This window comes from Gorilla gorilla, chromosome 6, assembly GCF_029281585.2.
Source record: "Gorilla gorilla gorilla isolate KB3781 chromosome 6, NHGRI_mGorGor1-v2.1_pri, whole genome shotgun sequence".
NCBI classification, from domain to species: Eukaryota; Metazoa; Chordata; class Mammalia; order Primates; family Hominidae; genus Gorilla; species Gorilla gorilla.
The window spans coordinates 137,830,919-137,850,976 of NC_073230.2; the positions used below are offsets into that span (position 1 = coordinate 137,830,919).

Genomic DNA, 20,058 nt, shown 5'->3' on the forward strand with positions numbered 1-20,058 from the left:
CTGACATTTGTTGAAAGCCAACTATGTGCCAGGCATTGTTCTAAGCACTTAGATATATTTTCTCATTTAAACCTTACAACAATCCTATGAAGCCGGCACCATTGCTAGCTCCATTTTACAGATAAAAGAGACCAAGGCACAGGCCAAACAGCTAGAAAATGGTAGAGTTCAAACTCAGGCAGTATGGGACTTGAGAGCCACCACTGCCTTCCAGATGTAACTAGAAAATTCAAGCCTTCTAGTAGCCTTAATACCAATAGTGAAGCGTAACGGTGAGTTACATAGTTCAGGAGCCAGAGTTCGATGTGAACTTGGAGCTGACTCTGAGATCTGATGCCTGGAGCTGTAGCCCACAACTAAATGTCTTTGTACTGCTGCAGTTTTACCTGTGTCATCAATTATTTCTTCCTTGCATGGTTTTATCTTTATTGGAAATTGATTTCCCACCCCACACATTTTCATGTTTTCTGAAAGCCTTTTAAGATTTGACCTAAATTTTTGTTTTCTAGATGATCCAGATCCTGATGATGGATTTAACTATAAACAGATGATGGTTAGAGATGAGCGGAGGTTTAAAATGGCAGACAAGGATGGAGACCTCATTGCCACCAAGGAGGAGTTCACAGCTTTCCTGCACCCTGAGGAGTATGACTACATGAAAGATATAGTAGTACAGGTGGGTGAGATGAAAGATTCTGAACAGGGACTCAGTTTCTCTTTTTGTGGCTTATGCTATCTTTCCCCTTTAGCCTTATATAGCATATCTTATATATATATATATGCTATATAGCATATCACTGTATATGCTATATAAGTACTGGCCAGATTCAGAATCCAAGGTCTGTCACTGTTTTTCCGTGACCTTGATCAAGGTGCCTTGGGCATACTGTTTAGTATGATAATGCCTTCTGTCATATAATGTATTTTGCCATTTCATTGGTAGCTTCATATTGTAAGAATGGGGGGAAATCCTATTATTTAAAATATCCCATGACCAATAGTCAGACATTGAGTAATAACAGTGATACTAAAGAACTCTCACAGAAGGCAGTTACTGACAATATAGACTATCTATAGCTAAACACATAATCACTGGTCACATCTCCTGTTAGTGTGACTTTAGCATGACTAAGGCTACCAGGTAGATCATCATGGGCTTGATGGGATAGTTTGTCATTAAGCAGTGTCAGTGTTCTGTCAGGAAGACTCAGTTATTTTAGATTGAAGCATAGGAAATTGCTCATGTTTTACCATTTCTTGGCTAGAAATGGTTTTAACCATACAGACACATACATACATACATACATACATACATACATACATGTACATGTGTGTTTAATGAATAATAAATGTTTACCTAAACTAGATACTTTACTCTCTTCTGGCAAATTCAGAGACCAACTTAATAGTCTCTTCTTATTCTTTCCTGTTTAGGAAACAATGGAAGATATAGATAAGAATGCTGATGGTTTCATTGATCTAGAAGAGTATATTGGTAAGTCTCTGCTTTTAGTGTTTTTCTTAGAAAAGCTGAGAAGCTTTGAAAGATGTATTTGCTGGCTGGGCGCAGTGGCTCATGCCTGTAATCCCAACACTTTGGGAGGCCGAGGCGGGCAGATCACCTGAGGTCAGGAGTTCAAGTCCAGCCTGGCCAACATGGGGAAACCCCATCTCTACTAAAAATACAAAAAAATTAGCTGGGTGTGGTGGCGGGCGCCTGTAATCCCAGCTACTCAGGAGGCTGAGGCAGAAGAATCGCTTGAACCCAGGAGGCGGAGGTTGCAGTGAGCCAAGAACACGCCATTGCACTCCAGCCTGGGCAATAAGAGTGAAACTGTCTCAAAAAAAGAAAGAAAGAAAGATGTATTTGCCCATAGAAACAATTTACCCCAAGGGTCAATTCTCACTAGCTCATTAGCTGTCACCAGATCATTAACCAGACCAGTGTGATAGTGGGTTGTGATAAAGTATCCGTAGCCACATTGCCCAATCAAAATATAAATGTGAGCCCCATATGTAATTTTAACTTTTCTAATAGCCACATTAAAAAGTAAAAAGAAACAGACAAAATTTCAGTAGTTATTTAACCTAATATTCTAAAACACTATAATTTCCACTTAATGTAAATTATTGGGGTTTTTTTTTTAATACTTAAAGCACATCCCAGCCACATTTCAAGTGCTTAATAAGCACCTGTGGCTACCATCCTCAACAGCACAGATATAGTGTATCCTGCATGCTCTATGGAACTGATGGTAAAGAGTTGCAGGGGGCTGGGCGCGGTGGCTCACGCCTGTAATCCCAGCACTTTGGGAGGCCGAGGCGGGCGGATCACAAGGTCAGGAGATCGAGACCATCCTGGCTAACACAGTGAAACCCTGTCTCTACTAAAAATACAAAAAATTAGCCGGGTGTAGTGGCGGGCGCCTGTAGTCCCAGCTACTGGGGAGGCTGAGGCAGGAGAATGGCGTGAACCCAGGAGGCGGAGCTTGCAGTGAGCTGAGATCATGCCACTGCACTCCAGCCGGGGCTACAGAGCGAGACTCCGTCTCAAAAAAAAAAAAAAAAAAAAGAGTTGCAGGAAGCCCAGACTGACATAGGGAAACCCAGGGAAAGGAGATAGGGAATAGATTAAGAAATGGATAAATAAATGACGAGGAGTTGCTGATCCCTCTTGTAGCCATTCCTTTTTACTGTGTTCTGTTCATATTTTCTCTCTGATTCTCTGACTACTTTCCTTTTGTTTTTTAAGTTTCTCCCTTTTGACATTTCCCTTTTTAGTTGTCTAAATTTTTTTTTAAAAATTGTTTTGGATGTCACACCTTCAAGGCTAATTTCTCCCAAGTAAAGCTCTGTTTTATTATCATCAGACTAATTTTAAGATATTCTCATTGCTTTAAAAAAAAAAAAAAGCTGCCTTTCTTACCAAGTAGTTGAGCAAATTGTTTCCCAATTACTGTGACAGAAATTAAAATGAGTAAAGGAGCTGGGTGTGGTGGCATACCCAGTTACTTGGGAGGCTGAGGCAGGAGGATCACTTGAGTCCAAGAGTCTGGACTGTTAGTCACAAGTTCATCATCAATATGGTGACCTCCTGGGAGCAGAGGATCACCAGGTTGCCTAAGGAGGAGTGAACCGGCCCGGGACAGAATCAGAGCAGGTCAAAACTGTGCTGATTAGTAGTGAGGTTGTGCCTGTGGATAGCAATTGTACTCCAACCTGAGCAACATAGCGAGACTCCATCTCTTTAGAAAAGTGAGTAAAGATGGAAAGTATAAGACTGTTACTACAAATGTCATTGTTACAAATACTTTGTTTAGAAAGATATTAGATATTTTAATATTTCACGTACTTATTGTCATTTGTAATAACTTATTCTAGCACACCATTGGTTTTGTGTTTCAGATAAGCCCGTTTGTTTTTAGACCTCTGATAGTTACCTGAAATGTTTATTTGAAGCCTGGAAGGAAGACTTAATCCTTACCTCTATCACCTGTCATTAAACTGTATGGAGCAAGTCACTGCTTTACTTAGATGTTGTCTTATCATACCTGTTATTTACATGCCAGAGTTATTCCAATTGAATTACTCCTTGACTGTTTACCTCCCTTTTCTTAGGTTCAGTGACATACTTTGAACTTTTTAAAGAAGGATGAGCAATGGAAGATAGGATGGATGTTTTCCTAAACTGATTTTTTTTTTTTTTTTTTTTTTGGAGAAGTTTATCAGGACAGTGGATAAGTGCCTAGGTGCATTTACTGAGCCCACGTTGATGTTACTAGGGTTTTCTACTTTTAAATGATTTATCTTTTTATTCTTGGCTTTTGCCATTTTATTGCCATTGCTGAAACTGAGGAACTCATTTGGACCTCCCAAGGAGAGGAATTTTTATAACTGTTAACTACATCACTTATCAAGCATTGAGGCCAAATAAGGAGATATTTCTGTCTCCCTGTGTATCATATAGATTCAAGGGCAGAGGAGTTATATTTTGAAGCTACCAAAACTATCTTGTGCATGTGTGCTTTTTTTTTTTTTTACAAGTCAGTAACGAATGCAAACACTTTTACATCTGGGATGCTGGGCTTTGTAAATCTAAAATTCTCCCAAACAGTATCTTTCAGCTTCTAGTGCCCTGTTGAAGGAGATCATGAAGAAACAAAGTTCTTCGCCTCATAAATTTAGCATTAAAAAGAAGCCCCCATCAGTGCCTGTGGAAACATAGGGAAAGAAAAAAAAACACCCAAAGTTGTGCTGATAATTATTTTTATTTTTAAAATTTATTATAGATCATTGCAGACATACACAATTTATTTATTTATTTATTTATTTATGTTTTTTTTGAGACAGTCTTGCTCTGTCACCCAGGCTGGAGTGCAGTGGCGTGATCTCCACTCACTACAACCTCTGCCTCCCAGGTTCAGGCGATTCTTGTGCCTCAGCCTCCTGAGTAGTTGGGATTACAGGCATGCACCACCACACCTGGCTAATTTTTGTATTTTTAATAGAGGCGGGGTTTCGCCATGTTGGCCAGGGTGATCTTGAACTCCTGGCCTCAAGTGATCTGACCGCCTTAGCCTCCCAAAGTGCTGGGATTACAAGTGTGAGCCACTGCACCTGCCCCCAAATTAGAATAGTATAATGAATCCCCATGTACCTATGCCTAACCTCAACAACAATCAACTTACAGCCAGTTTTTTCTCAGCCACATCCACTTCCTTGCTTCCTTCTTACTTTGAAGTAAATCCCAATCATTATGTCATTTCATCTGTAAACATTTAGGTATATATGTCTAAAATATATATGTGTTTCTAAAAACATTTTTTTAAAGATAATGTCAACCCAAGAAAATTAATAATCCCTTCAAATCATCAAATAGACTGAGTCTTTTAAAAATAGAAATTCGGCCGAGCATGGTGGCTCATGCCTGTAATCCCAACACTTTGGGAGGCTGAGGTGGGCGGATCACAAGGTCAGGAGTTAGACACCAGCCTGACCAACCTGGTGAAACCCCGTCTCTACTAAAAATATAAAAATTAGCCAGGTGTGGTGGCATGTGCCTGTGTAATCCCAGCTACTCAGGAGGCTGAGGCAGGAGAATCGCTTGAACCCAGGAGGCGGAGGTTGCAGTGAGCCGAGATCGCGCCACTGCACTCCAGCCTGGGCGACAGAGCAAGACTCTGTCTCAAAAAAATAAAGTAAAATAAATAAAAATAGAAATTCAAATAGTTTATCATGGTCACCTAGCTTTAAAATGCACTTACGTTGTAGTGTATTGTGTATTCTAGCTTCCTTTAAAACCATATCTTTTAAGCATGTGTCTGTTTCCTAATTCAGAACTTTCCAATCTGTATCCTGTGAGTAAGTCTTCTTGGCTTTCAGGACAGCTAGGGCAGGGACCTGATCCAGTGGACCGTACAAACTACATTTTCTGAATGTGCTGTAGCATGGGAAAAAATTGGCAAGTCCTGCTGTGAGGAATTTCTCTTGTGAGTTTAAGACAGAGGAGTACTTCTACCCTTAACCCTCAAGGTCAGGAAAATGGCAGCACTGACTAAATAATTACCTTTGCTTAGAACTTGCAGGAACTATTTAGATTTCTCTTTAGGTGTTTTCCCATACCTTACATGCAATGCAGGTACACTTAACTTAGATGTCGTATAACTCAAGCATTTTCAGACTTGTTCACTTACATAACTCCTGAAAGAATTTGACCAACAGCATTCCCTTATGTGTTTTAAAGTTGGCATCTGAAATATTTAATTAAGAAATTTAAACAGTTGTAAAGAATAGTCTCTGTTGGGCCAGATGCCGTAGCTCATTCCTGTAATCCCAGAACTTTGGGAGGCTGAGGCAGGTGAATCACTTGAGCCCAGGAGTTTGAGAACAACCTGGACAACATGGCGCAACCCTGTCTCTACAAAAAATACAAAAAAAAAGAAAAAATTAGCCAGGCATGGTGGCATGTGCCTATAGTCTCAGCAACTCAGGAGGATCACTTGAGCCTGAGGGTTTGAGATTGCAGTGCACCGTTATTGTACCACTGCACTCCAGCCTGGGCAACAGAGCAAGACCCTGTCTCAAAAGAAAAAAGAATAATCTCTTTTGGTGATAAGCATTGACATTTTGAAAGTAATTCTGAAAGAAATCTATAAAATTTAAATACAAGATACCATAGCAACTTCTTACCTGCCGTCTTTCATATGAATAATTTGGACACGACAACTTTAAAAAGATAATCAAGAAATTTAAATTCAGTCTGGGTATTAGATGATACCAAGGAATTGATTTTGTAAAATATGAAAGTGGCATTGTGGGTATATAAGAAAATATCTGTAATTTTTTACATTTCATAATAGTTAAAAAGGAAATGTTTCTTTGGTACTTTTTTTTTTTTTTAAGTTATGGTGTTTGGTTAGCAACAATGTGACCATCACTTAATTGCCCTTTTTTTTGTTTAAATTTATAGGGATTTGGGGATATTTATACTACTTATCAGTCACCACATGATATTGTCTTAAAAAAATAAATGAATAAACTGTTAACCAACTTGGACATTTTACACGCATCCTGTTTCTTCTTCTTCTTCTTCTTTTTTAAAAAGACAAGAGTCTCATTCTGTTGCCCATGTTGGTGTGCAGTGGCACAATCACAGCAGCCTTGATCTCCAAGGTGGGGAGATCAAGTGATCCTCTCACCTCAGCAGGGACCACAGAAGAGCACCACCACACCCAGCTGATTTTTTTTATTATTATTCTTATAGACATGGGTCTCCCTACATTGCCCAGGCTGGTCTGGAAATCCTGGGCTCAAGAGCTCTACCTGCCTTGGCCTCCCAAAGTGCTGGGATTACAGACATCAGCCACCCGACCTCCTGTTTCTTTTTTTTCTTTTTCTTTTTGAGACAGGGTCTCACTCTGTCACCTAGGCTGGAGTGCAGTGGCATGATCATGGTTCACTGCAGCCTCGATCTCCTAGGCTCAAGCCATCCTCCTGCCTCAGCCTCCCGAGTAGCTGGGACTGTAGGTGCATGCTGCCATGCCTGGCTAATTTTTGTATTTCTTGTAGGGATTTTGCCATGTTGTCCAGGCTGATCTCAAACTCACGAGTCAGCCTTCTATTTGTTAGATTCATTTGCAGTTTACTTCCTCAACAGAATTATATTCTGACATATTTTATCTTGAAGCCTTAGTCACTTTGACATTCTTATTTGCAAGAACATTGTGTATGTAAATTGAAATATGGAAAATGGTGTTCTGTGATATGGCTCTTAAGTGTTTTTAGAGTCTTCTGTGTTAAGTTACTATTACAATTATTAATACACAATTGAACAAAATAACATTTATTACAGACGTTTTATATTTATATATTTTTAAATGCATTTCTTTGACACATTTTTTTCAAATAGTTTCATATCCATGGATGACAATTACTTATCCCTAGAGTGAAATGGGATTCAGCACCAATTCCTAATTTTTATTTTTTAGAGGAAGTACTAACAGACCTTGTTTACATTAGTAAATAAGTTGATGGAAATGGAAGATTTGTCATAGCAATATTGCTTAGTTCTTGGAACTCCTTTTGAGTTACATGCCAGAAATCATGTAATCTATCATCAAAAATTATGGGTTTTGTTTGTTTCAAGGTGGAGTCTCTCTCTGTCACCCAGTCTGTAGTACAGAGGCACGGTCTCGGCTCACTGCAACCTCTGCCTCTGGGGTTCAAGCGATTCTCCTGCCTCAGCCTCCCCAGTAGCTGGAGATTACAGGTGTGGGCCAGCATGCCCGGCTAATTTTATTTTTTATTTTTAGTAGAGACGGGGTTTCACCATGTTGGCCATGCTGGTCTCAAACTCCTGACCTCAAGTGATCCACCCGCCTCAGCCTCCCAAAGTGCTGGGATTACAGGCATGAGCCACTGCACCCAGCCCAAAAATTATGTTTAATGATCCCTTAGCTAAAACTCAATTAGGCCATTTTTCAAGGTTTTTTTTTTTTAAAGCAAAGAATTTAAAACCTTTTGACATGCAAACGAATTTATTCATTTTTTTCAGACATTTGCATTCTCAAGACTGACACTAGTATTTCTTTTTCTTTTTTTTTTTTTTGAGACAGAGTCTTGCTCTGTCGCCCAGGCTAGAGTGCAGTGATACGATCTCAGCTCACTGCAACCTCTGCTTCCTGGGTTCAAGTGATTCTTTTGCCTCAGCCTCTTGAGTAGCTGGGATTACAGGCACGCACCACCATGCTCAGCTAATTTTTGTATTTTTAGTAGAGATGGGGTTTTGCCGTTTTGGCCAGGCTGGTCTCAAATTCCTGACCTCAGGTGATCTGGTCTCAAACTCCGACCTCAGGTGATCTGCCTGCCTAGGCCTCCCAAAGTGCTGCAATTACAGGTGTGAGCCACCACGCCCGTCCAGACACTAGTATTTCTAATTGTTTCTTTTTCATTATCTTGGAGCTTTTTACACTCCAGTTTCAAAATGGTTGAAAATATGCCTTTCTTTTATAAAGCGGGACAAGGGCAGTTGTGAAAGGGGGGAGATGGGAAAAAAGCCTTGATGGCCAGAGGTACATTCTTATGAAGATCAATTTTTGGAAAAATCTATATGTGGAACTGAGTATCTGGAATTTGATTCTCTCTTGACTGACCTTTCTCAGTGTACTCCTTGACAGTGTTCCTGTTTCCCCAGGGGCGTGCTTGTCTCAACTGAAGGCCACTGGTATAATGGACTCTTTGTAGTAATTGGCTACACCTTTCTAAAACAAGTGGTCCAGTTTAATTAGCTACCTTAGGGTGAAATGAAATGTAGGGAACGAGTCTAAATCTTTCTTGATGGTAGCTCTCTCCTCTTATTTCTGCATTTATTAAGGTATAAGAACTCTTTGCTCTCATGTGACTTCAAATCAGCAGCTGGAAATATTCTTGTTGCAAGATAAGTGATTAAGCCTTAGGAAAATACCTTGCTTTCTAAGGTCTGTCTGGCCTAAAATACCCTTGCAGCTGCTGTTGGGTTCCAAACAAATGGATGAGGAAAAAGGGTTAGGCCAGATTAGCATGAGGCAGTTTTTGGGAAAAGACAAACCCTTCTTTTGTATGTATGTCTGTGTACCCAGGTGACATGTACAGCCATGATGGGAATACTGATGAGCCAGAATGGGTAAAGACAGAGCGAGAGCAGTTTGTTGAATTTCGGGATAAGAACCGTGATGGGAAGATGGACAAGGAAGAGACCAAAGACTGGATCCTTCCCTCAGACTATGATCATGCAGAGGCAGAAGCCAGGCACCTGGTCTATGAATCAGACCAAAACAAGGTAAGTCTGGCGAGGCCCACACGATCTATCCTTGATTGAAGTATGCTTCTAGGGGATCACCTGAACAGTTTCTGTTACGGTGCATAGAGCATTTAAGGTCTTAATTAGTCTAAGTCAGCCAAGTATCTGAATCTGGCGATTAAAACCATTCAGGGCAGCACTAGCTATCTGATCTCATTTTAGAAATCCTTTTGCCCAGTGCTGATAGCATTGTAGGAAATTTGGCTTCAGAAAAGAGCCTTTGTGTGTAGCCTGTGCCCAGCATGCATCATCAGGTATTTTTAGATCCCCAGGAATTTTTTTTTTTTCTTTGTTACTTCATTTGTTCCTTTACCTATTACAGGCCCATTCTGTCTACTCAAAGCTGGTTGTTTCCTTCTTAAATCAAATACGCTTTTTTAAATTGGGTCCTTTGTGTGGGCTATAAATCAGCTTTTCTCTGGAGCCTGTTCAAATTGTCCTTGATCAATTAATTATCTGAGGTATTTTGTTAAAAGTATTGTTGTCCCTAAGCCCAGTCACCTGCTTCAGAGATTACTCCTGCCCTGCTTGGAGTAAGCTGAAAATCGGTCTAAAGATGGAGATTTTCAGTGTTCTGAGTATACTTTTGTCTAGGCTAATCTTCAATTTCAAATTCAGTTTTTTATTTTAGAGCCTTTTTAAGTGTTGATCTGCTTTAAGTTCTTGCTCAAAGTCACTTTAGTAGCCAGGTGTTGTGTCCTGAGATGTATGAGAAAAGGAAATGCATGTAGTCATCCCTATCTAGGAGATGTTCCATATTTTCCTCTAAAAGGAGAGTTTTCTCCTCATGAAACAAACCTTTATCTCTAGCATTGAGTTGTTGTGTTATATTCTTTCCACCCTTCCACTTTTAACTTTCTTGATAAAAGAAATGTTTAATTGGCCTGGCACGATGGCTCACGCCTGTAATCCCAGCACTTTGGGAGGCCGAGGCAGGCGGATCACCTGAGATTGGGTGTTCGAGACCAGCTTGACCAACATGGAGAAACCCCGTCTCTACTAAAAATACAAAATTACCTGGGCGCGGTGGCGCATGCCTGTAATCCCAGCTACTCGGGAGGCTGAGGCAGAAAAATCACTTTAACACGGGAGGCGGAGGTTGCAGTGAGCTGAGATCGAGCCATTGCACTCCAGCCTGGGCAACAAGAGCGAAACTCCGTCTCAAAAAAAAAAACAAAACAGGGAATGTGTAATTGCTGTTTTCTTCCCTCTTCATATGTATGTAGGGGGAATGAGGGCTGAGTAGTTCACACTTAATTTAGTAGAAATGAGAATCTTAACTTCTGATTAACCCCAATTCTTCTATAACAGTGTTTCTGAATTTTTAATGGGAAGTATGTTCTTCTTCAATTCATTGCTATCTCTACTTTCAGGATGGCAAGCTTACCAAGGAGGAGATCGTTGACAAGTATGACTTATTTGTTGGCAGCCAGGCCACAGATTTTGGGGAGGCCTTAGTACGGCATGATGAGTTCTGAGCTGCAGAGGAACCCTCATTTCCTCAAAAGTAATTTATTTTTACAGCTTCTGGTTTCACATGAAATTGTTTGCGCTACTGAGACTGTTATTACAAACTTTTTAAGACATGAAAAGGTGTAATGAAAACCATCCCGTCCCCATTCCTCCTCCTCTCTGAGGGACTGGAGGGAAGCCGTGCTTCTGAGGAACAACTCTAATTAGTACACTTGTGTTTGTAGATTTACACTTTGTATTATGTATTAACATGGCGTGTTTATTTTTGTATTTTTCTCTGGTTGGGAGTATGATATGAAGGATCAAGATCCTCAACTCACACATGTAGACAAACATTAGCTCTTTACTCTTTCTCAACCCCTTATATGATTTTAATAATTCTCACTTAACTAATTTTGTAAGCCTGAGATCAATAAGAAATGTTCAGGAGAGAGGAAAGAAAAAAAATATATGCTCCACAATTTATATTTAGAGAGAGAACACTTAGTTTTGCCTGTCAAAAAGTCCAACATTTCACAGGTAGTAGGGGCCACATATTACATTCAGTTGCTATAGGTCCAGCAACTGAACCTGCCATTACCTGGGCAAGGAAAGATCCCTTTGCTCTAGGAAAGCTTGGCCCAAATTGATTTTCTTCTTTTTCCCCGTGTAGGACTGACTGTTGGCTAATTTTGTCAAGCACAGCTGTGGTGGGAAGAGTTAGGGCCAGTGTCTTGAAAATCAATCAAGTAGTGAATGTGATCTCTTTGCAGAGCTATAGAAAGAAACAGCTGGAAAACTAAAGGAAAAATACAAGTGTTTTCGGGGCATACATTTTTTTTCTGGGTGTGCATCTGTTGAAATGCTCAAGACTTAATTATTTGCCTGTTGAAATCACTGTAAATGCCCCCATCCGGTTCCTCTTCTTCCCAGGTGTGCCAAGGAATTAATCTTGGTTTCACTACAATTAAAATTCACTCCTTTCCAATCATGTCATTGAAAGTGCCTTTAACGAAAGAAATGGTCAGTGAATGGGAATTCTCTTAAGAAACCCTGAGATTAGAAAAAAACTATTTGGATAACTTATAGGAAAGCCTAGAACCTCCCAGTATAGTGGGGATTTTTTTCTTCTTCCCTTTCTCTTTTGGACAATAGTTAAATTAGCAGTATTAGTTATGAGTTTGGTTGCAGTGTTCTTATCTTGTGGGCTGATTTCCAAAAACCACATGCTGCTGAATTTACCAGGGATCCTCATACCTCACAATGCAAACCACTTACTACCAGGCCTTTTTCTGTGTCCGCTGGAGAGCTTGAGCTCACACTCAAAGATCAGAGGACCTACAGAGAGGGCTGTTTGGTTTGAGGACCATGGCTCACCTTTCCTGCCTTTGACCCATCACACCCCATTTCCTCCTCTTTCCCTCTCCCCGCTGCCAAAAAAAAAAAAGGAAACGTTTATCATGAATCAACAGGGTTTCTGTCCTTATCAAAGAGAGATGTGGAAAGAGCTAAAGAAACCACCCTCTGTTCCCAACTCCACTTTACCCATATTTTATGCAACACAAACACTGTCCTTTTGGGTCCGTTTCTTACAGATGGACCTCTTGAGAAGAATTATCATATTCCACGTTTTTAGCCCTCAGGTTACCAAGATAAATATATGTATATATAACCTTTATTATTGCTATATCTTTGTGGATAATACATTCAGGTGGTGCTGGGTGATTTATTATAATCTGAACCTAGGTATATCCTTTGGTCTTCCACAATCATGTTGAGGTGGGCTCCCTGGTATGGTAAAAAGCCAGGTATAATGTAACTTCACCCCAGCCTTTGTACTAAGCTCTTGATAGTGGATATACTCTTTTAAGTTTAGCCCCAATATAGGGTAATGGAAATTTCCTGCCCTCTGGGTTCCCCATTTTTACTATTAAGAAGACCAGTGATAATTTAATAATGCCACCAACTCTGGCTTAGTTAAGTGAGAGTGTGAACTGTGTGGCAAGAGAGCCTCACACCTCACTAGGTGCAGAGAGCCCAGGCCTTATGTTAAAATCATGCACTTGAAAAGCAAACCTTAATCTGCAAAGACAGCAGCAAGCATTATACGGTCATCTTGAATGATCCCTTTGGATTTTTTTTGTTTGTTTGTTTGTTTGTTTAAATCAAGCCTGAGGCTGGTGAACAGTAGCTACACACCCATATTGTGTGTTCTGTGAATGCTAGCTCTCTTGAATTTGGATATTGGTTATTTTTTATAGAGTGTAAACCAAGTTTTATATTCTGCAATGTGAACAGGTACCTATCTGTTTCTAAATAAAACTGTTTACATTCATTATGGGGTATGTATGACCTTCATTTTCTAAGAAATAGAACTCTAGCTTAGAATTATGGATGCTCTAAAATGTCAGAATGGGAACTCTCCTTGAAGTTCTCCCAAACTCAGAGACAGCACTGCCTTCTCCTAAATGATTATTCTTTTCTCCCTGTTTTCTGGTATTTTCTAGCATCCTTCTCACCACAGCCATAACCCTTCTTTACTTCCATTAGGCCGTATAACTGGAGAGACCTGCTGCTCATTATATAATTATCTGATACCAAACACAAGCGATTCTGAATGTACACAAACGTTTATCTATAGAGCATAAGGTAAAACAATTTTGTTTAACATTTTGGTATTGTTTACAAATGGTATTAAAACATGCAAATTCATTTTGAGAACCTCAAGAGAATTAAACTATTAACTTTAGTAAACACACAGTTTAAGACAAATATAAAGGTTTAGCCAAATGCAACGGGGAGGAAGCACCTGGAATAATTTGTGCTTGCTCAGGGGCTTGTGGACATGGCTGTTCCTGCCAAAGCTGTAGCAGTTATCCAAAAGTTCTTTCAAACTCATATTTGGGGCCACTAAGTTTTTTGTTGTTTTTTTTTTTCTTTATGTCTCTCCCATTTCTAAGGTGTTTTCTTAAGTTTGTTCTAATTCAGCATATATCATCTCAGAATGGATCCCCAGCAGGAAACAAAAAAAAAGTTACTAAAAAGGAAAGTATCCATACACTGAAAACTTAAAGCATATTCCTTTTTAGTTGCCTTGTATGTAGAAATCAGTTCTCCAAGTGCTGTGAATGGTGCCACTTAGGAGTAGAAACTGATGATTGTTGAAATGGCCTTTGGGCGGTCTGAAATAGACCAGTGGAAACAGTAGCTTTGTAGGCAAGAAGGCAATAGTAAGAAAATGAAAAATTGACTCCCCAAACTGCCATCACTCCTCTTACCATCTTTTTTGTGTTTTTAGTAGTTTGGTTTCTGACGGAGACAATAGAAACTTACTTAAAAGTAAAATTTAATTCTAGCTGTTGCAAACAGGCCAATATTGGGTCCTCAGTTGGGGCCAACTTGGGTAGACGAGACAGTAGAAACTTCTGTTTTCTGGGAGCTGCATGTGTCGGATTCATCTGTCATGGCCTTCCCACACACCATCTTCATGATGCAAGCTTGGAACTGGAGAGAAAGGTACAATTGGAGATAACCTTGGCAGATGAGGAAGTATGGGAAAAAAGACCTCATTCTCTGTATCACCAAAGCCTTGCACAATGCTTTGTACCCAGAATGCCCTTAGGTGGTTTTGAATCTATCTTCCCCATCCTGAAAACTATCTAGATTCCAGTCTAGAACTACTCCTGGGTCTACGGTAATCCTAAACTGGTCAAGTCTGAGACCTCACTGTTGGTAAATTCACAAACCATCCTGCTTCATGTAAGCACTGTCAACAGAGGCCCCTCCGTTACTAGCAGGTGCTCCCAGCTGGAAAGGACTGCCAATTCTCTTCTATCCAGGGAGGTTTCAAATTAGTTTTGAGTCTACCTCTGGGATTGAGGAAACAATACCATCTGAAAGTAGGGTTTTTGCCACTTAGGGTTTGGTGTTTATTAGCTCGGATTTCAGATGGGATAGGAAATCCCCCAGTACCTTCAGATGATAAGATATTTTAGAGATGTATGCATGTGGTATGATTTCTGTGCTTCACACATGCTCGTGCAGGCTAAAAGTTGGAAGGGAAATGATTAAGAAATTATCAAATGCAAGGACTGAAAATTGAGAGGAATCTGAGTTTTTATTTTATTTTTTTAATTTTATTTAAGTTCCAGGATACATGTGCAGGATGTGCAGGTTTGTTACATAGGTAAACGTGTGCCATGGTGGTTTGCTGCACGAGCTTTTCAATAAAATGCTTTCATTCATCCTGTTCTTTGGAGCAACTTCATTTTCCTGACTCAAGTTCTTTCCTCCGGGGTTCTATTTTCTCGTCTTGATAACCATGCCTTCCTCCCTGTGCTTACCAAAGGCTTCCCAACCTACTCGGGGGTTTTGTGGCTTCCCTCGTCTACTAGAAACCTGAGTAGAGTCCAGGGTGCTCTGAGTTAAAAGTCAATGGTGAGAAAAGAACCAGGGTCTTCTGGACCATAGGAGTGTGAATAAAGAGCTTTACCTGCTTATTCATGAAGCAGTAGATGATGGGATTGTAGATGCAAGCACTCTTGGAGAAGAATGAAGGAATGGTGACAAGCCGTAAGTCCAGCCCATGGTTACGGTTGTTGACCATGTACATGGCGAAGGCCGCGTAGGGCACATAGCAGACACAGAAGGATCCTACCATCACAACCACCATGCGGCTCACCTCCCGTTCAGCCTTCTGGGTCGTAGCTGACTCCTGCTGCTGAGCTGCAACCTGGGGTGGAGCACGGAGAGCATCACATCCCTCTTTTTCCTGGCCCTCTGGATGCTTTTTTTTTTTTTTAATTTTTAATTTTTAATTTTTTTTTTGAGACGGAGTCTCGCTCTGTTGCCCAGGCTGGAGTTGCAGTGGTGCAATCTCGGCTCACTGAACCTCCACCTCCCGGGTTCAAGTGATTCTTTTGTCTCAGCCTCCTGAGTAGCTGGGGTTACAAGCACACACCACTGTGCCCAGCTAATTTTCGCATTTTAGCATTTTGCCATGTAGGCCAGGCTGGTCTGGGAACTATTGACCTCAGGTGATCCATCTGCTTCGACCTCCCAAAGTGCTGGGATTATAGGCGTGAGCCACTGCGCACGGTGTCTGGATGCTTTTCTGTGGGATGGGGGAGGGGGCATCCACTCTGATTGCCTCTTTTCTGTCCCATCTCCTGGCCTAGTTCCTTTGGATCTCCATCATTCTCCCTCCTCCTACTTCCTTTGCTGCTTTTAGATACCCTCTCTGGCTATGGACATTTCCAGGCATCTTATGTTCCAGAGCACTCTTCCTTCTCATGTGGAGCCCCGAACCCCTTCCTCCCTGACTATCAAATGCCACTCACAGCTTTCAGGGCCCTCAGCAGCTGAGTGTAGGAGAAGCAGATGAGGGAGAGAGGCACAATGAAGCAGAAGATGAAGAGGAACCACGTATAGGACTCGCTGCGGTATTTGGTGCCCACGGTGTACCAGTCAGGGCCACAGGAACACTGCAGGCCCTCAGGGATGAACCTGCAAAGGACCAAACACTTGCTCACTGGACTCTCCACAAGAGTGCAGTGGGACCTGAGATGCCTGGATTGTGTTCTCCACTTAGAACCCACGGAATGCCCAAAGGCTTCAAGCAGGGGGGTTTTCTGTCCTGACTGGGAGAAGCTACAGCAATTCCAACTGCAGAGTAAACGTTAGCACTTGTCTCCCACTGCCCTTTTGCCTCATATTGCAACTCTTTAAAAGTAGAGGTCAAAGACTAAATAGTTATACCCAAGCTCTTTTTCCACCCACATCAACCTGAGCTCCTAGTTAAGTCAGCACCACTGCCCTGCACTCTCACCGGCTCCAGCCAAAGAAGGGTGGGATGGAGACGCCAATACCAATGGTCCAGGTAGCCAGGACCACCGTCAGTGCATGCTTGGAGCTGAAGCGGAAGTTGCCGAAGGGCTTACAGATGACAATGTAGCGCTCAAAGGCCAGGAAGGCCAGTGACCAGCCTGTAACCAGACCTGTGGTGAAATGTGAGGATAATGGGCTAGACAGAGCCCCACCCAGCCTGGCTGGCAGAGTGGCAAACAGATCGGGTGGAGCAAGCACAGAGAGACAGGGCTGGACTGACATTTGGAGTGAAGACTCAAACATCCTATTTTAGCCAAACTTCTAGTCTGGGTTGCTTTGTACCCCAGTATTTTAAAAAGCACCAGACTCATTTCCCCCAGACTCCTCTTTAGGAACCCCCTCCAGTGGAGTAGCAACCTTTGCCTTCCCCTAACCCCTTTTTCCCCTGCAGTACCTGCTACAGTGCCCAGGAAGCCCTCCAAAGCACAAACATGGCGACCGAAGACGAAGTATCCGTTACAGCTGGCGACGAAGACAGGGAAGACAGAGAAGATGCAGAGGAGGAAGCCTCCGAAGGACACGTTGACCAGAATGTAGTTGAGGGGCTGCCGCAACTTTTTGTAGCGCAGTGTGGCCACCAGCACCATGGCATTGAGTGGGAACCCTATAAGGAAGACAGTGCCCATGAAAGCTGCCTGGAGGTAGAAGGCCCAGACAGGGGCAATGTGGTACTGAGGCCCATCCCACGGCCCCACCGGAGAGATATTTTTGAACAGATAAAACTCTTCCTCTGACATTTTTCTCATGGATGCCCCACACCCCCCTCTGAGTCCTCTTATAGGTGATCCTCCCACCCCACAAAACCCCTCCTCTAAAAACACTTGGGCTCTGTGAATGATCAATACTAATCCTAAACCTCCCAAGGACAAAGTTTGGGATTAGAAATCCCTAAACCACTACCTAAATCTTTTGTGGCCCCAAAGCCGATTGTGTTCTTCAGAGGATAAGAGATTGGGCTCAAATAATCTGGATATGCAATGCTGGGTGCTGGGATGAACAGAAGTGGACTCCCTGAGGTCTAGGAGGTGCTGACCCATATTCACTGAAGATGCTTCCACTCTTTTGTTGTTCTTTTAATGGGGCTATAGAAAGGGCACGCCCCTTATTTTGGCTTCTGGCACAACTGTATCAGTTAAGTTTTCCTCAACTCATCTGCCCCTTTGTGGAAGGTGCCCATCTTAAGTCTGCTGAGAGGCTAGGAACCAGCCCTGGGCTGCAGGAAAGGGCTGGGAGTGGGGAGTGCCCTGGAAATACATCAGTAAACAGCCTTGATGGAACAGGACTTAGGCAACTTGACAATGCCTAGAGGTCTAGGGCATCCCTGAGCCAGGCTGCCTCCATTTCTTTGTGTTGAATCTACTCAAAGAGTGTGCCTTTCCTACTCAGACCTCCAGCCAGGGAGGCGGGTCTGTTCACTGTCCTTATGCCATGTTCATGCCTACCCCTACCCTTAGCTCAACAAGTCACCACAGTCTTCCTCCTGTCTGTTCATTGAAGTCTTACCTAGCCTTCACAGCCTACCTCACAAACACCTCTTCTGTGCAGCCCACCCCAGTGACACCAACTCTGCTTTAAGTTCCACCTGCACTTGTACTCAGTACTACACTTTAGGCTTTATGAATGAATCTTTTCCACCTCAGCAGATCATAAATATATAGATGAGTTGGCCGGGCGCGGTGGCTCAAGCCTGTAATCCCAGCACTTTGGGAGGCTGAGGCGGGCGGATCACAAGGTCAGGAGATCGAGACCATCCTGGCTAACACGGTGAAACCCCGTCTCTACTAAAAATACAAAAAATTAGCCGGGTGTGGTGGCGGGCGCCTGTAGTCCCAGCTACTTGGGAGGCTGAGGCAGGAGAATGGCGTGAACCCGGGAGGCGGAGCCTGCAGTGAGCCGAGATCACGCCACTGCACTCCAGCCTGTGGGACAGAGCGAGACTATATATATAGATGAGTTAAAAGTGACACACTTTAGGTATAAGTAAGTTTAAAAGTGAAAGGATGGTCCAGTAATGGCAGAATAGTTTATTAGATGAATGCCCCCTTAGGCAAAAAAATTGTAAACTGGACACAATATGAAAAACAACTTTTTGAAAACACCTAAAGTATCCAAAGCAGGCAGAAACTGAAAGGAACTCAACTCTTCAATGAAAAGAACCATCTACATTGTTGTTTTTTTTCCCTGAGTGTACTCCTGAGTATAAATGGCACAGGATAGCTAGAACTTGAGCAGAAAGCCCCAGCCTTTTTTGGCTTGAAGAGTCAGAGGACAGAGGACAGGAGACAGAGGACAGTTTGGGACTCCAGAACAGCTGAAGGTGGATTTCCTGGAATGAAAGAAGCCACAGAAGGCAAAGTCTTTAAATCTGCATATAAACTCCCCTCGAATCATAGGCTGACTGCTGAACTGTGGATGGAGGAATTTCCAAGAGCCCAGTAAAAGACAACCACTGGAGGTCTGAAAGAGCTAAGCAGATTTTGACTGTTACCCACTGTAGCAGAGAAAGAGTTTGAATTTGAATCCCAAGTCAGAGGGTCTGGGTAAACACTTAGGGCTTTCCACTTAAAACTCTCAAAAGGCCATACCATAGAGCTAAAATCTATATCCCAGGACTAAATATTTGTTCTGAGAGTAAGGTCAAAGCCAAAGCTGACTCATACTAGCAAAAGATAAAACCAAGCCTCAGCAGGTTCAAGGTGATCAACTAGTAAGTTAACTGCTTATTAGAACAAAAATCAACACTCCTCAATGGAAGATAACCCAGTTTCTAAAGTTCACTATCTACAATGTCTAATATACAATGAAAAATTAAAAGGCATGTGAAAGAAAAAAAACCCACAGGAAAATATGAGTCATAGCCAAAAGAAAAAGCAAGCAATAGAAACAGAACCTGAGGTGACCCAAGAAGTTGGCACCAGCAGGAAAAACTTCAAACAGTGATATAAATATATTCAAGAACTGGAAGGAAAAAAATGATCATCATGAGTTAATGGATCTCAACAGAAGAATGGGAAAAATAAAATAGCCAAATGGAAATTCCAGAACTGAAAACTACAACATGTCCAATGAAGAATTCACTAGATGGCTGAACAGCAGATTGGACAGCAGAAGAAAGGATCAGTGAACTTACAGATAGATCAATAACAAAAAGATATCTGGAAAATCCCCCAAACACTTATGAATAAGCAATATACATCTAAATATCCTGTGAGTCAAAAGAGAAATCATAAGGAAAAATTGAAAGAATTTGAGCTGAATAACAACAAAAAAGTATTAGAAATTGAAGGAGTCAGCTAAAGCAGTACTTAGAGAAAAATTTATAGCTTTAAGTATTTATACTAGACAACGTTTAAAATTTAAACTTTCACCTTGAGAAGCTGAAA

At 41.7% G+C, this 20,058-nt stretch overlaps 2 protein-coding genes across 4 annotated transcripts in view; one reads left to right on the forward strand and one right to left on the reverse strand.

Annotated features, from left to right (window-relative positions):
- CALU (calumenin) overlaps nt 1-13,124 on the forward strand; it is a 32,165-nt gene extending 19,041 nt beyond the window's left edge. For all 3 annotated transcript variants that reach the window (XM_004046177.5, XM_055392250.1, XM_055392251.1), the window contains exons 4-7: nt 510-676; nt 1,435-1,495; nt 9,117-9,316; nt 10,711-13,124. In XM_004046177.5, the coding sequence (XP_004046225.2) occupies nt 510-676; nt 1,435-1,495; nt 9,117-9,316; nt 10,711-10,815 (533 nt within the window). In that variant the 3' untranslated portion in view covers nt 10,816-13,124. The remainder of the gene's footprint in view (nt 1-509; nt 677-1,434; nt 1,496-9,116; nt 9,317-10,710) is intronic.
- A 1,049-nt stretch (nt 13,125-14,173) lies between these two features.
- OPN1SW (opsin 1, short wave sensitive) lies at nt 14,174-17,421 on the reverse strand. Its single transcript, XM_004046176.4, has 5 exons — nt 17,070-17,421; nt 16,617-16,785; nt 16,129-16,294; nt 15,282-15,521; nt 14,174-14,293 (listed from the first exon to the last, which is right to left on the reverse strand). Exons 1-5 carry the CDS (start codon nt 17,419-17,421, stop codon nt 14,174-14,176), a joined length of 1,047 nt encoding a protein of 348 aa, XP_004046224.1.
- Between the last annotated feature and the right edge of the window lie 2,637 nt (nt 17,422-20,058).